A 14,406-nucleotide genomic window follows, 5' to 3' on the forward strand; every position below is an offset into this window, starting at 1 on the left:
AGAGAGATTCAAGAAGGCATTTGGGCTGAGCCCTGCAGGAGAGAAAGTTCTGAAAAGGGTCAAATTGGGTGCTTGTTGGGCATGTGCTACCCCATATGGGAGTGACAGGAGGTAAGAAGATGCCATCAGGAGCAAGAACAAAGAGTTCTGAGGCCACACTGAGGGCTTCAGCCCTAAGTATTTGATTAGAGGAGTATCCTGCCCAGCCCACATTTGGGCACGCGATGGCCACCATGCATCGCGGCCAACGTTCCTGTGGCGAGGAGGCAAAGGATGAGCTTCCTGAGTGGAGGTTCACTTACTTCCCTTGAATGACTTCCACCCAACACAGCTATAAAATGGAATATCTGCATGCTCCCCACTGCTTTGTTATCTAGAATCTGCAAAGCACGGTTAGCAGAAAGATTGCTCAGGATACACAGGAAAGGAGCGATGGCAGCACTCTTTCCTCCATGAGAGGCAGAGTGGTGGATGGAGGAGCAATCCAGCTCTGGAGTCAGCTCAACAGTTGACCTGGGTGAATTCTTGAACTTAAGTTTCATTTGCTCATTTGTAAAATGGGGAAAAGACTGCACCCCTTCACAGGGTAGTTGGTAGGACTCAATGTCCTAAGCAGAAAGCACACATCATAATGCTGATCTTACAGGTTCTTTCACTAATAGTGATGATTATTATTATTATCACTGCCACTCTCAACAGCTGGATCCTGACCACTTCCACTGTTTTCAAACGTGGCCTCTTGGTGAGCAAGACCAATCCTTGAACTAAGCTGGATTCTACTTCTGTGTAGGGCCTACCCTCATGCTCTGGCAGGGCAGGGCACCATGTGGTCAGCTGTGAACCAGACATGGAGCAGATGCTTCTTCCCCTGGGTCCTGCTCCAGCTTCCCGCCGCAAGTCAAGGGCAGGCTGGGAGGCTCCAGCCCCACTTATCCTCATGTTAGGCCATCTGCCAGCTCTTGGTGCCCCATTAAAGCATGTCCCCCACCCAAGAGGATGCAGGGGCTCTTCAGGGCCTGTCATCGGACATAGGGATGCCAGGCAGTGGTCAGGAGCAGCTCTGGAGGCTTAAGTGAAGATTCTCCCAGGGCCTGCTCTGGGAGGCCCCTCTTTGGTTTTCTCACAGGAGACTAAGGTCCAGGGCAGCCAATATGGAGGACCTGTTGTTTTCTAGTCCAGGTATCTCCATGCAGGCGGGAAGATGCTCCTCCTCCTCCTGCCCTGGCCTCTTCCGTTCCTCCTTGGCCAATGAGACCACACTACACGAGCTGACCCAGCTTAGGGTTAAGGCAGAAGGGACCTGGGGGCTCTGCTCACCTCAAAATCTGGCCTCCCTGCGAAAGGAAAGGATAGTTGTCTGGGAAGGGCAGGTCCTCAAGCAATTAAACCCTTCCTCTCATTTGCATTCCTGTCCCTTGTCCCTCAGTGGCAGATTTGTATCAACATCCTCAGGGCAAGACAATCTTGTTTCCTCAACAAAACCGATTATGCACATCAGGCCTGGGGATTAATCACCACACACAGGGTTGGGAGCCAATAAAAAAGGCAGAGATGGGAGGATAAGAGTAGGAGGGAGTGAGCACAGGGCCAGGAGGAGGCTGGTGGCCAGGCAAGGCTGAGGAGTAGCTGCTTGGCTCACATTGCTGGCAGCAATCCTGCCCTTGCCAAGACCCTGCTTCCACGCCTCATCTTTCTCCCCACTGGGCCATGCCCTGGGCAAGGAAGGACTAATTAAACCCAGTGCTCAGGAGCCCGTGTACAAATAAGGAGTGATAAACCCTGGGTGGGCCTCTCCATGCCCCACTTGAGTCCTCCCTCCAGGAGGCGGCCCCTCCTCTACTTAGCCCTAGGCTGCTGTGTGCCCCACCCCTCTGTGGTACCCAGCCCCTCTCACAGAGCCCCCTGGAGATAGCAGGGAGGAGTAAATGAGGGAAAAGGTGTGGCCACAGCCATAGCTGCTGGTAGTGAGCCCCCACCCCTGTCCATCATGGTATGGGGAGCCTCCTGGCCCACCAGACAGCCACCCTCTGCTGGCACTAGCAGGGCGGGCCATGTTACCCCTGCTGCCCAGGAGCACTGGATCGGGAGCCTGTGGCCAAGCACACACCCTGATGGTCCCCATCAGGACAGGGAGGCGAGTCAACTTGCCTGTACTCCAGGGAGAACTTGGTCAGCTCCCGGTTGTTCTGGAGCCACTTGAACTCCAGCGGCCAACTGCCCTCAGCCATGCATGTGAGCACCAGGCGGTTCCCTTCCAGGTGCACCTGCGTCCGCACGGGCTCCGTCTTGAAGTATGGGGACACATCATCTATAGGAAACAAGGATGCAAAGCCACCAGTTAGCACCTGTGCAGCTACATGCACTGGCCCATTTAGCACCCAAATGGCTTGGTCTTCAGCAGAGTCCTTCTCACCCGCCACCCAGGCCCCTGCCTCCCTCAACCACAGACACACCAGGCTCGCCGTCTCTGCCCCACTGCACACTCTGCGGCCTCTGTCTCTCTTCCCTCATGAGCACTGCCCATTCCATACCAGCTGCTTGTGGGTTTCTCCCTCCCTGGTAGGATGCCGGAAGCAGGAGGGTGCCGACTGCGCCTCAGCGGGAGGGAATATAAATGTCACCAGAACAGAGCAGTGGGTTCACACAGCTGCATGTGTGGAGGGCCCTTGTCCTGCTCCCCAAGGCTGGGGAAGTCCTCAGAGGCATCGAGGGCAGAGTCCGATCTGTGGCCCTCCCACCACTGGGCTGCTTGCTTCTGCCATCGAGGGCCCTAGCTAGGCTGCCTCAACCTCCCCATCCACTCCAGGACAGCTGCCCGGGGAGAAGCACTGCTGCTCGAGCTGGAGCCAGGGGGCCACGTGGTGGCTACACCTCTCTGCACGGTACTCTGAACCTTCTGACCTGGCTCAGGCCGCCAATCGTGAGACCCCAGGGCCCCTCAACACGGACAACACACGCTGGGTCCTGGACTTCGAGGGACTGCTCTGGCTAACAGCGTCAGATGGAAGAGGAACCTTCTGCCCCGCTGTCTGGGAGGAAAGAAGGCAGAGGTGGAAGTAGATGAGGGGGATAAAGGAAGGAGGAGGAGGTGGAGGAAGAAGAAGAAGTCCAAGCTCTACGCTGAGACACTGCCTTCTCCGGGGAAGGCTGGGGGTCAAGAGCCAGCATTGGGTGAGGATGTCAACAAAGACTGCAACACTGGCTGAGTCCTGGTGGATCTAGGGGCTCTAACATATATCCATTTAATCCCCATGGCAACCCCGGACTCAAGGGATGATAACTCACATTTTAGAGACGGCATGGTGAAGCCTGAGGGTGTGTGTGTGTGTGTGTGTGTGTGTGTGTGTGTGTGTGTGTGTTGGTGCTGGTGGGAAAAACATTTGCTCTATCAAATCCCAATCTCTCCATCAGTGGAGCGGGAGGAGAAACAGCTGCAGTATGGACTGAATGAGATTAAGGACTGAAATGCTGATGTGTGGGGGGGGGTTTGTGTGTGTGTGGGTGTGTGTGTGTGTGTGTGTGTGTGTTGGTGCTGGTGGGAAAAACATTTGCTCTATCAAATCCCAATCTCTCCATCAGTGGAGCGGGAGGAGAAACAGCTGCAGTATGGACTGAATGAGATTAAGGACTGAAATGCTGACCCTGGGTGTGCCCGGGGGTGAATGTTCTGCAAACAGTCATTTTGTCTCAGAGACTAACCCGTGGGTGTCCGTGGCTGAGAGAGCTACTCCCCCCACCAGCTTCCGCACTGGTCGATGCCCCAGCCACGCTCTGATGATGGTTACATCCCCGTAAGCCCAGAGGGTGGAAACCCACCTGACATTTTTCTTTTGGACTAAGAAAGGGAATCAGAGGAAGTGGAAGAAGGGGCATGTGACATCAGGGGTGACTTGGGGTGGAAGAAGTGGGGCTCTCTTGTCCCTAGGCTGAGCCCAGGAGCCCTGTACCCTGTCTTCCATCCTTGGCTTAACATCCATGATCACGTTCAGCCTTTGTTTCCAGGTCTCATCTGGACTCAAGCATGGATTTACAAAAAAAATCCCACTGTGCTCTTGGGGCACAGGCAACTGGCCCTGGGCCAGAGCACCCCAAACCTCACACCCCAAGGGCTCAATCATATGCGTGCATAACTTGCGACACTTTGAGGCTCTTCCTCGAAAGCCCACACCTTTTGCCAACTCCAGGCCTGAGGGGTGGCTCAGTGAGGACGGGCAGGCCCAGGCCTCTTGCCCGCCCCCCTCAGCGACTGCGTGTGGCTGATGTCAGCTGAGCTGCACATTTCTCACTGACTGCTCACGCACATCTCTCCACTGCTCTGAACAACTGTCGCGTGAAAAGACGGGCCTTAAAAACAGTTGGAAAGGACCTCATTTAGAGCGTGGATTTGGATGAGTGACCCCGCCCGCTGGTTCTGCGACTCTAGGTCCTGGTGCCCCCTTGGCCTGGTTCTGGAGGCTGCAGGACCCATTTGCCAAGGAAAGCGACCGACTCTCCGCCCTCAAGGCAGCCAGCTCTGCTCTCAGCGTAACAAATGGGCACATTCTCACTTCAAAGGCGCATTCATATTCCCCAGCAGCTTTCAAGAGCCCTTTGAATCCTGTTCTTAAAAACCCTCTGTTCAAGGCTGTCATCCCTCGTTTGTTTTAAAACAATAACATTCCCAGCCCCCTGAGAGATTAAATCCCTGCCTTCCCTGTAAGGCTGACTCAGAGCCACAACCGCCAGAGGGGGAGGGTGTGCGTGTTTGCACACACTCACACCCACAGACACACACTCACACGCGCGCGCACACTCACACATACTCTGTTTGGAACCCTCATCTCTGTGAACCCGCTCACCTGCAGTTTGCTCCCTGATCCTTCCCCGTTCATCCCCAGCCTGGGAGGTGGGCTGAGGGGAAGAATGACTTGTTCTTGGAGGGGCTGCTTCCTAGTCTGCTGGAGTTAATGACTCCGGGAAGGCAGGGGAGGGGAGGGAGACCTCGCCTGGGCACCTGCTGGGTACCAGGCCCCTGGCTGGGTGCTCCCCCTTCCCTCCCCCTCCCAAGGCAGCACAAAAGTGACTGAGGCTCCTCTCCCCAGTCCCCTGAAGGGAGATCACCCCCTCCTGCAACGCCCCCTGCTCTCTGAATACAGGGATTATATGAAGGATTGGGTTGTGCGATGTATGAGGGCAAAAGTACGTCGTGTGGGAATAACAGTGTGTGCGCACACGCGTGTCAACACGTCCATGTGTATCTGTGACTGTCACCTGTGGGTATCTGTGTTGCAAATGTACAAGATGGTACAAATCACAGGTGGTGGGAATGTTACTTAACTTTTGCGCCCATTTCCTTAGCTGTAAAGCCGGGCTCTCTCCGCTCTGAAGACTACACAAATTAATGAAGGGCTCAGAACAGAATCCGGCACCTCCTAAAGAAGGGGTAGCTACTATTGTATCATTCACAAATGCAGCCGGGCAGATTGCTCAGGAGAGATCATACTCTGTTAGCTGGGGCTGGCATCTCCGCTCCGCCTTTGTCCTAGGATGGTTCAGTACACACATGTGCAACTGTGCACACCAGCCCTGCTGGCCACTGTTATTGTCTGGAGTAAAAATGGCCCCAAGAGGCTCATGGTTTGAGCTCATGGTTTCTGCAAGGTAAGTGGATCATGGGGAGCACCGACCTCATCAGTGGATTAGTTCATCGGTGACTTCACAGATAAACATGGTGTTGGGAGGGGCCTGTTGGAGGGAGTAGTAGGTCACGGGGGCATAACCTGCAAGGGTACATCATTGTCCCCAGCCCCTTCCTTTCTCTCTCTCTGGCGCTGTCCCTTCTTTCTCTCCTTCCTGGTCACTATGAAGTGAGCAGTTTTCTTCTACCAGGCCTTTCCACCCTGATGTTTCTGCCTCGAAGCCAGCTGACCATAGGCAGAAGCCTCAGAACCGTAAGCCAAAGTAAACCTTTTCTCCTTAAATCGTGTGTCAGGTCTTTCTCCCCCGATACAGAAGGCTGACCATGACAGCCACCCTACCCTCTCAGTGGGAAGGAGAGAACTGTGGATATAGGAGAACTGTGGGCAAAAACTATCAATATAGAAAGATAGCATTCTCTTAAACTTCTCCTTATTTTGAAAACCAACACAGATTTTTTTAACTACTCAAAGTGATTAAAAAGTTTACATAAGAGACTACACCACAAAAGAATAACCAAGATAATTTTGTAAATGAATGGTTAAGATGGGAGGCTAGCACCTGACATGGAAATGCATTGTAAAGCTGTAATAATTAAAATAGTGTGATCTTTATGAATATACCAGCTATGGTACCATCCAGGAGGTCAGAAACAGACCTGAATAGATATGGGGATTTTTAATACACGATGAAAGTGGAATTTCATGTCAGTAGGGGAAAAGTTCAATTATTCAACAAATGGTTTTGGAACAGCCAGGAAACCATTTGGGAAAAAAAATAAAGTTGAATCTTTTCCTCACACTTTTACCTCAAAATAAATGCTAGCGGGATCAATGTTTTAAACATGAAAATGAAATTCTAAAAGAACTAGAAAAAAAATCACAGAAATTTAAAAATATATTATCCTGGCAAAGTAGAGCACCCGCCAAGTACTTTCTAAGGACTACATGAGCTCCAGACGGTTGGGAGACAGATTGATGCCTTCAATGATGAGAAAATTCTGCATAGGTAGAAGACGACTCATAAACAAAAAGAAGCGACAAATGACAACCTGGGGGAAGATATCTGCCACTCTTATCATGGGCAAAGAGCTAATTTTCCTGATAGGAAAGTGTTTCCACCAATCAATAAGGAAAAGATGAACAAACCAACAGGAAAATGGGCAGAGGATATGAAGAGTTCAGAGAGGAGACTCGCAGATGTCGTGGAATACGTGCAGAGATGCTCAGGCTCGTGATAAGAGGCAGGCAAACGAAAGCTTGGGAAGATAACATTTTCTTGCCTCTCCCTTCAGCCAAGATGTACTGAGATACTAAGACACTGAGGCTGGCTGTCTGCAGAGACAGGCACGCTGGCACACTGCCTCTGGGAGGGCAGCCTGGTAGATCATCTAGGGAGGGCAATTTGGCAGGCCCACCAAAGCCCCAAATGCACCCACCACCTGGTCCTGCAGCCCCTCAAGCCATTTGCCTCCCATAGATGCACGTAGGAAATGTCAACATCTCCGAGTCGGGTGGATGTGACAGCAGAAGTTTGGAGACTACCTTGATTGTGAGTCAAGAGAGCACTGGTTAGGGAAACAAATGTATCCCCAACAATAGAACTCTTCTGTAACAGACGGCATCAGAAAAATCTCTGAGAACTACACTTGAGCCACAAGTACAGGGAACAGAATCGGCTCCCACTTGCGTAGAAGGCTTTCTTTTCTGGTATAAAATCCATTGGCGGGCACACATACAGGCCTTTTCTAGGAAAAGATATTCTTGGAGGAGCAGGGTAACTGGGCACTTGAGTGGGAAGGGAAATTTGCTTCTATACCTTTGTGTCACTTTTATATCACAGCCCGCAGGTATGAGTTACTTGTTGACAATAAGGCATGTATTTGAGTGTATTCGTGTACCTGCGGATGCAGGGTATGCAGTCTGGGGTAGCGCCACAGGGACTGGGGACAGGATAGGTCCTCTGTGTGTGATTCAGGGTTGTCACATGACTTGCAGAGGGGGGAATCCTTGACCGCCAGAGGTTGAGCCCCCTTGAAGGAAGAGCCAACTCTGGAGGTGGGCAAGGGCTTCCTTCTCATTTCCTGCAAGAGGTCAGGGGCCCCACTAAATGCTGCCATTGTCATCCTGAGACTCTGGGCTAAATAGGCTCATACAGAAGCCAATCTCCACTCAGACTTTTTCTCTTCCTCCAGCCCCCTGAAAAATAATGTCATCTTTCTCCAGAGTGGCCAGGGTGCCTCCATCTCACCCTCTAGGGAATTGGCCTTCCCAGACAGCCCTGGGAACTGCACCTCCCATGGAGGTGCTGGGAATGCTGGCCAGTGGGGGAGGAAGCTGGGGCAGAGGCCTGTGCCAGCCACCTGACTGGTGGAAGGACATCCATCTGCCCCCCAGTGCGAGCTCCAAGGGGCACCTTTCCCAGCTCTGAGACCTCCCATCTCCCTTTCCAGGGGCTCCTCCCAGGCTTCTAATAACAAACAGCTCAGCTAACCAACTGAGCATCGCTGGAATGCGTGGGAATGGGCGGGAGGCTGGGATTTCTAGATCTGCAAACTTTTCTGTCATCTTCTGGTCTTGGCATCACCGTCGCTGACCTGGATTGATCTCCCTGGTCTCCTAAGGGCTACCTGGCTTGGGAGCCTGCACACCCGAGACCTGGCTGACCATGGGCCAAGGGAGCAGGTGCTGGGCCAGCCCTTCTCACCAAGTCCCACTGCCGCTCCAACTTCTACTCCTGTTGCCTTTACCCCACTGTACCGATGAGGCTTTCTATCTATGTGGCACTTTATGTCCATCATTTGTTAGGGGTCACAGACCTTCTCAAGGCAGGGACTGTTACGCTCTCCATTTTATGGAGATGCGCAGATGTAATGCGGGTTCCATGGATCCAGAGGTCCGGATTTTTCTGTCGCAGACACAGCAGGACTTCTTCCACAGCTGTCTGACCTTTCATATTCCCCTCTGCAGCTACAGCATCATGGGTGGGGCACACAGGGTGACAGGTGGCCTCTCTCTGGCCATGATTTTGAAGCCAATGCAGAAATCAGGTGGTATTTCTACTCCAGCTCCCAATGTCATGGCCCAGCACCAGATCCCAGGTGAGGGTGACCAGGTAGCCCGAGTGGGGATGACTTGGTGGGAAGTGCAGTGGAGCAGGATGGTGCAGGAAAGACGAGGTGGGGTGCAGGGGGATGGGCTGGTAAGGTGCAGACAGAAGGGTCTGGGGATGAAGGAGGTCAGGTGGTACCAGCGCAGGCACTGGCCGGAGGCTTGGGGCTTCTTAGAACAAGAGACTGATCTGCCCTCCCAGCTTATATCCCAAGAACCACCCCTTCCACGGGTCTGGCTTTTAGGTCCAAGGGGAAGAAGACAAACTGAATTTAGTCCTAGTTCTATGCTAAGCAAAGTCTGACACAGAGCAAATTCACCTGCTGAGCCTCATCTGTGTGTCTCATCAGTGAGACAGATGGAAACCCTTCCCCACCCTCACCTGTGTAAAGCTGGGGCCACAGTGCTCAGCATCTCAAGGATGCCCTGTGCCACATCATATAACCCTCTGGGGCTGATCCAACTCGGAGGCGTCAGGTAGGGGCTGTTCTGATCCGCCACCCACTTTCTGCTGCTCAGAGCCATCCCTTTGCAGAATTTAGAGTCTCCTGAATGCCCCACCTCTCCTCCACTGTCAAGTTCAACCCCTGTAGGCTGCTCTGAGCTGGCTCAGGAACCAGATCCTGTTCAGAGGGCTTGAAAGGCCTCCAGCAGAGGCTCAGGACTGGAGGTTCGCACACATCTTTCATGAAGATATATTCTTTTTTTTTTTTTTTTTTTTTTTTTTTTTTTTTTTGAATTTTTTTTTTTTTTTTTTTTTTTTTTTTTTTTTTTTTTTGTGCCCAGGGATAACTCAGGACTTTTGTGCTTGTGAGGCAGGCAGTGGAACCACTGAGTTAAATCCCCGGCCCTGCACACATCTTTTTAGGTTTGCCCGATAATGACAGAGCTCCATAATTCCCTCTGCCACCTAAATCTCAGTGGAGGGTGGGACTAAGCCTTGGGCTTCCTGGGCAGGGGTCTGTAGGCCCAGAAGGAGGCTGCCAGGGGTCTGTTGGCTCCTGCCCTCCAGCAGAATGTTCGGGGGGGGGCATGCAACAGTGTTCATGAATGTATTTTCTACAGGGGACCCAGGGTTCTCCACTGTCCCCCTACTTCTCACCCTGGTACCTGGCATAGCTGCCTGCTCCTGTATACAACCAGCCAGGGCCCCCTCTTCCTTTCTTCGCATTGTGTCCCCACAAATAAGATGCTAATTCATGCCCCTCCCCTGCCTCCCCTGCCTCCTAGCAGATGCCTGGCCCAGCTTGGCCCAGTGCTGCCTGCATGCCAAGTGAGTCATTAGCCAGGAAAGAAGGCCCGCATCCTCCTTAATCTAATCCTCGCTGGTGACCTTCAGGAGCCAGCACCTTCTGACTCGGGGGGGCCCCGGGGATGGTGCAACAATCAATTACGCCATGGCCTCCGCAGCTGCTGCTGAGTGAATTTCTTGTTCAGAAAAGCGTGTTCAAAAAGCATCTAATGGAACGGATCATCAATTTGTTTGAATACACATCTAATCTGATTAGGGGGGCCTGGCCACCAGGGCAGCCAGTGCAACGGAGCCTCCATATAGCTCTGGGGAATTGTGAGTGAGGGTCAGGCTGGGGAGGGAGGGGTGTGCCTCACCAGCCTGCCTTCCTCGGGCTTGGCCCATGCCACCTTCAGCCAAGAAGTTACAGAGACTGACTCACGTGGGTGCCAGAGGGGCAGGGCTGGGGCTCCTGTCTGTCTACACCCCAGCACTAGGAGCCTGGACAAAGGAATTGCTCAGAAAAAGAGTGTGGTGAGTGAATGACAAGGCCTGGCGACATGGTGATGTTTATAAAGTTGCCAATAAAGTTAGGAAAGGCATGGGTTATTCGTGAAGTTGTCCCCAGAGCAAGACTAGTTGACGCCTACGCGGGGTGGAATAGTGACCGCCCCCATCCCCACTCACATCCTTCCTGGAACCTTAGAATGTGACCTTGTTTGGACACGAGGTTGCTGCAGAGGTGACCAGTGAAGTGGTTCTGGGGCAGCGCGGGGCCCTGGATTAGGGTGTGGGCCTCCCCAAGGGGAGAGGGAACAAACACAGGGACAGGGAGGCCATGTGAAGACAGAGGAGACCGGAGTGCGGTGAAGACAGGGAGCACCAGGAACTGCTGGGAGTCAGCAGACGCTGGGGAGACTCCCTGCTAGGCTTCAGATGGAGCGTGGCTATGCCGTCACCTTGATCTCAAACTCCTGGCTTCCAGAACTGTAACAGAGAGTTTCAAGCCACCCAGCTCGCGGTATTTGTCATGGTGGACCTACAAAACGCATACAATGGCTCGTGGAAATTTATGTCCCTCATTCCATGGAATACAGCATGATGGAGAAAGAGAATCCTGGAATAGTACAAGTCCTTCTCCGGATGCACCACACCACCATGTCCCCGGGCCTTTGCTCATGATATTCTCTTTTTCTGGGAGCCCTTTCTTTCCTTCTTTGCTGGGAAAACATAGATGTTGGATCCACTGCAGTCCCTGCCTGGCATCTCCTACATTTCAGATGCCGTGTCCTCTGTGATGCTTCTCCTGGTGCCCTCCCCTGTGGCCCCCAGTCTTCGGAGGCTGTCTTACAGAGATACAAGGTCCACACCACAGCTGCATGAGTGGCAACTCCCATGCTAATGCATCTCTTGACAGGAAGATGGCCTGGGGTGCCCTGACAGGTGCTTGACTTCATTCAGAATGGTCCAGCTCCATGAAGGAGAGTGGATCACTGACCTGCTGCAGAACTTGGCCAGTCCTTCCCCTTGGGGACTGGCTGGCCCTGGGCTCTCTGAGTTCCCGTCCAGCTCTGCCATTGTAAGACCCAGAAGCTGCATGCGTGATGTCCCTATTGGGACCTGATGGGACAGCTCAGGCTCAAATCCAGGTACTGCCTGGGCATCTTACACTGCTGCGCCTCGGTCTCTTCTCCTGAAAAATGGGATGACAGCTGTGCCTACCTCACTGGCCTGGTGAGAGGGCCAGGGCTTGGACTAATGCCCCGTGCAGAGAAAGAGCCAAGGAACAGGAAGTCACTGGCATTCCTCATCTCTGCTTGGTGTCACCTATGCAAACCTGCCTCATAGCCAGGGCCTCCCATCTGGACCCACGGGTGAGTAATGCCAGGGCAGCCCAGTTTTGCGTGGAAGAAAGATGGTTCTCATTTCCAATGGGTTTATTTTGCAATTAACGGGAGAAGGGAGCCCTTTCTCACACCGCAGTCGGAGGGTTCAGAGATTAAACTTATACCATCGATTAGAATGTTTTGCCTAACGGTGCTATTATCACGTTAGTGTATTCAGATTCATTTGAGCTATAAAAACAGTGATAATAACATTTTCATTAACTCCTGAAATTCCTCTGAAGAAGCCTGACTGTGCTGCATGGACCACAATGGTCTCCCCCTCGGTTGACCCCAAGCCAGGGAAACGTGTGGAACAATTCTTACAGCTGTCCCAGAAATCGATGAAGGCTAGTTTTGCGGGGCAGCTGCCTGACTGGGTCTGGAGTCTCTGTGGGGACTTGTCACCGCCCTCCTCTGGCCCCGTTACTCTTCTAAGTGCTGCCCTTGAAGGTGAGCTCTGTGTACCAGAGTGTGTACCACTCCACGGCACATCTCCTAAGCCTGCTGCCCTCCATCTAGGGATAGAGACATGGGCCTCCCACAGGCCTGGAGGAGCCCTGAAAAGGGACTCAATGAGGCATGGGTGCTTTTGATAAACCCTAGACTAGGGGGGTCTCCAAAGTCCACCCCCTTGGCTGACAATGGTGCCACCAGATACAGGACACAGAAGGCTGAGCCACAGGAGTGGCAGCAGTCCCAGAATCTGGTTAGTATGCTTGTGCTCTTGTCCACTTGGGGAGAAGGGCCAGCACTCAACAGGGTACAGAAATGAGGGGAAGACCAACGCTAGGGGAGGTGATGGATTTAACCCCAGCTTTGGTTGCTAAATTTGGACAGAAGGGAGCTGAGCCGAGATGCAGGCATCTTTAGTGGCTTTACTGCTCTCTGAAGGCGGCTAAGCTCCCCAATCCAGGGCATCTCCTCACTGCCTCTCTTCTGGTGTCAGGTCAGGCGGCCCAGCCCCAGGGGCAGGGATGTGAGAGGGGCCTTTGCTGATGGCCTGGTGCTCCTCACTTACTCTCCTCCCAGACACCTTGGCAGGCATTATGATCACTGTTCCTTTATTTCTCTCATCTGAAGCTCAGAACAGAGAGGGGCAGGTCACACGGGAGCCAGCGACAGGCTGCATGCGAGGCCTCTGATCTCCCCTCGGGTCAGAAGCGGTTTGGATCCCAGGAGAGGAGCCCGCGCTGGGCCCAGGAGGAAGGAGAACAAAGCTTGAGACTCTGTCTCTATGCAGGGGCTGAAAGATGCAATCCACGGAGGAAGAGCGCACATCCATCAGGCTGGTGACCCTGCTGTACCGGCGCTTTGTGGCGTGTAACAAAGACTGCGGAGCAGAAAATTGGAGTTCAATTTGCCGTCCATCCTGCACGCAGCGCTCAGCCCGTTCCAGTCCCTGGCAGGCACCTCTGAGCTTTATCATAAATAATACCACCACGTGGCTCTATGGCCCTTTTCTCAGCTACGGTCCCAGAGCAATTTACAAGCTGGATTACACACGGAGGCCCGCACACGCCTGCACACATGCAGCCGCTCCCTGGCCACTCACAGAGCCTACTCACCAGCCTTGCGTGCTGGGGTCACTGGCCTGGGGGCTGTTCCCAAGCTGGGGGGCAGCAGGCTTCATGCACCCACAGGACACTGGCCCCAAGCCAGTCCTAGCCGAACAATTCACTTGCCTCTTTTCCTGGTGCTTGTGATTGCAGAAAGCCTCCAGGCCTGGTAGCCTCTTGCCCCAGCTGGACCAGGTCCTGGGACCACAAGCCTTTCTCTCTCCTCTTGTTGAGAAAGAAGTTCCCGGCCTCCCGGCCTCTGATCAGTAGTGTTCCTTCGTCTCCACAAGGATCCCCATTTCCCCCTCTGAAGGAAGATGTGGGGGCCCAGCAGCAATGAGACCCCTGGGCCTGGTAACTCTTGGAAGCGTCCCATGGGCTGCCACACAGACAGCCCAAAGCCTAGGGCAGCTGGTGCCCAGAACATGGCACAGAGTGCCACATGGAAGGAGCCTAGGGGAGACAGGCAGGCCCCTCCCCCAGCAGGCCCGGACTTGCTCCCGGAGTTGGGGCTTGGGAAGACCATGCAGGGGCTCCTGTTGCAGCTTTTCCCATTTCCTGCCACCAAAGTGAAAAGAAGGCCGCAGACTGTATGACGTATTTGTATGAGATACCCACAGCCGGAAGTCTGTGCTCAGACTGGTGGTTGCCAGGGGCTTGGAGAAGGGAAAAGGGGAGTAGATGCTTAACGGTACAGTTTCCTTCTGGGAGGAGTGGAAATGTCAGAGCTGTGCATTACTGTGCATGTATTAAGTCCCACTGAACTGTGCCTCATCTCAGCTCAACTGAAGACAAGAACGAGTGCAGGAGCAGCCTTGCCCAGTCCTTACAAGGGAGGCAGCTTCCTGTCCCAAGAAGTCCCAGGGCTCAGGCTTCCCATCCCTCCCTGTCTGCCACATGCCCAGGTGCTTGTCTCCTCTCAGCATCGTGGAGGTGGCTGGGCTTCC

General features: G+C 53.4%; 1 protein-coding gene across 1 annotated transcript in view; it reads right to left on the reverse strand.

Moving 5' to 3' along the window:
* The window catches only part of Sdk2 (sidekick cell adhesion molecule 2), a 251,233-nt gene that overhangs the window by 130,188 nt on the left and 106,639 nt on the right, over positions 1-14,406 (reverse strand). Inside the window, exon 2 of the mRNA XM_010630709.2 lies at positions 2,149-2,308. Within this exon, the coding sequence (XP_010629011.1) occupies positions 2,149-2,308 (160 nt within the window). The remainder of the gene's footprint in view (positions 1-2,148; positions 2,309-14,406) is intronic.

This window comes from Fukomys damarensis, unplaced genomic scaffold (genome assembly GCF_012274545.1).
Source record: "Fukomys damarensis isolate Sample0158 unplaced genomic scaffold, DMR_v1.0_HiC HiC_scaffold_23, whole genome shotgun sequence".
Taxonomy (NCBI): domain Eukaryota; kingdom Metazoa; phylum Chordata; class Mammalia; order Rodentia; family Bathyergidae; genus Fukomys; species Fukomys damarensis.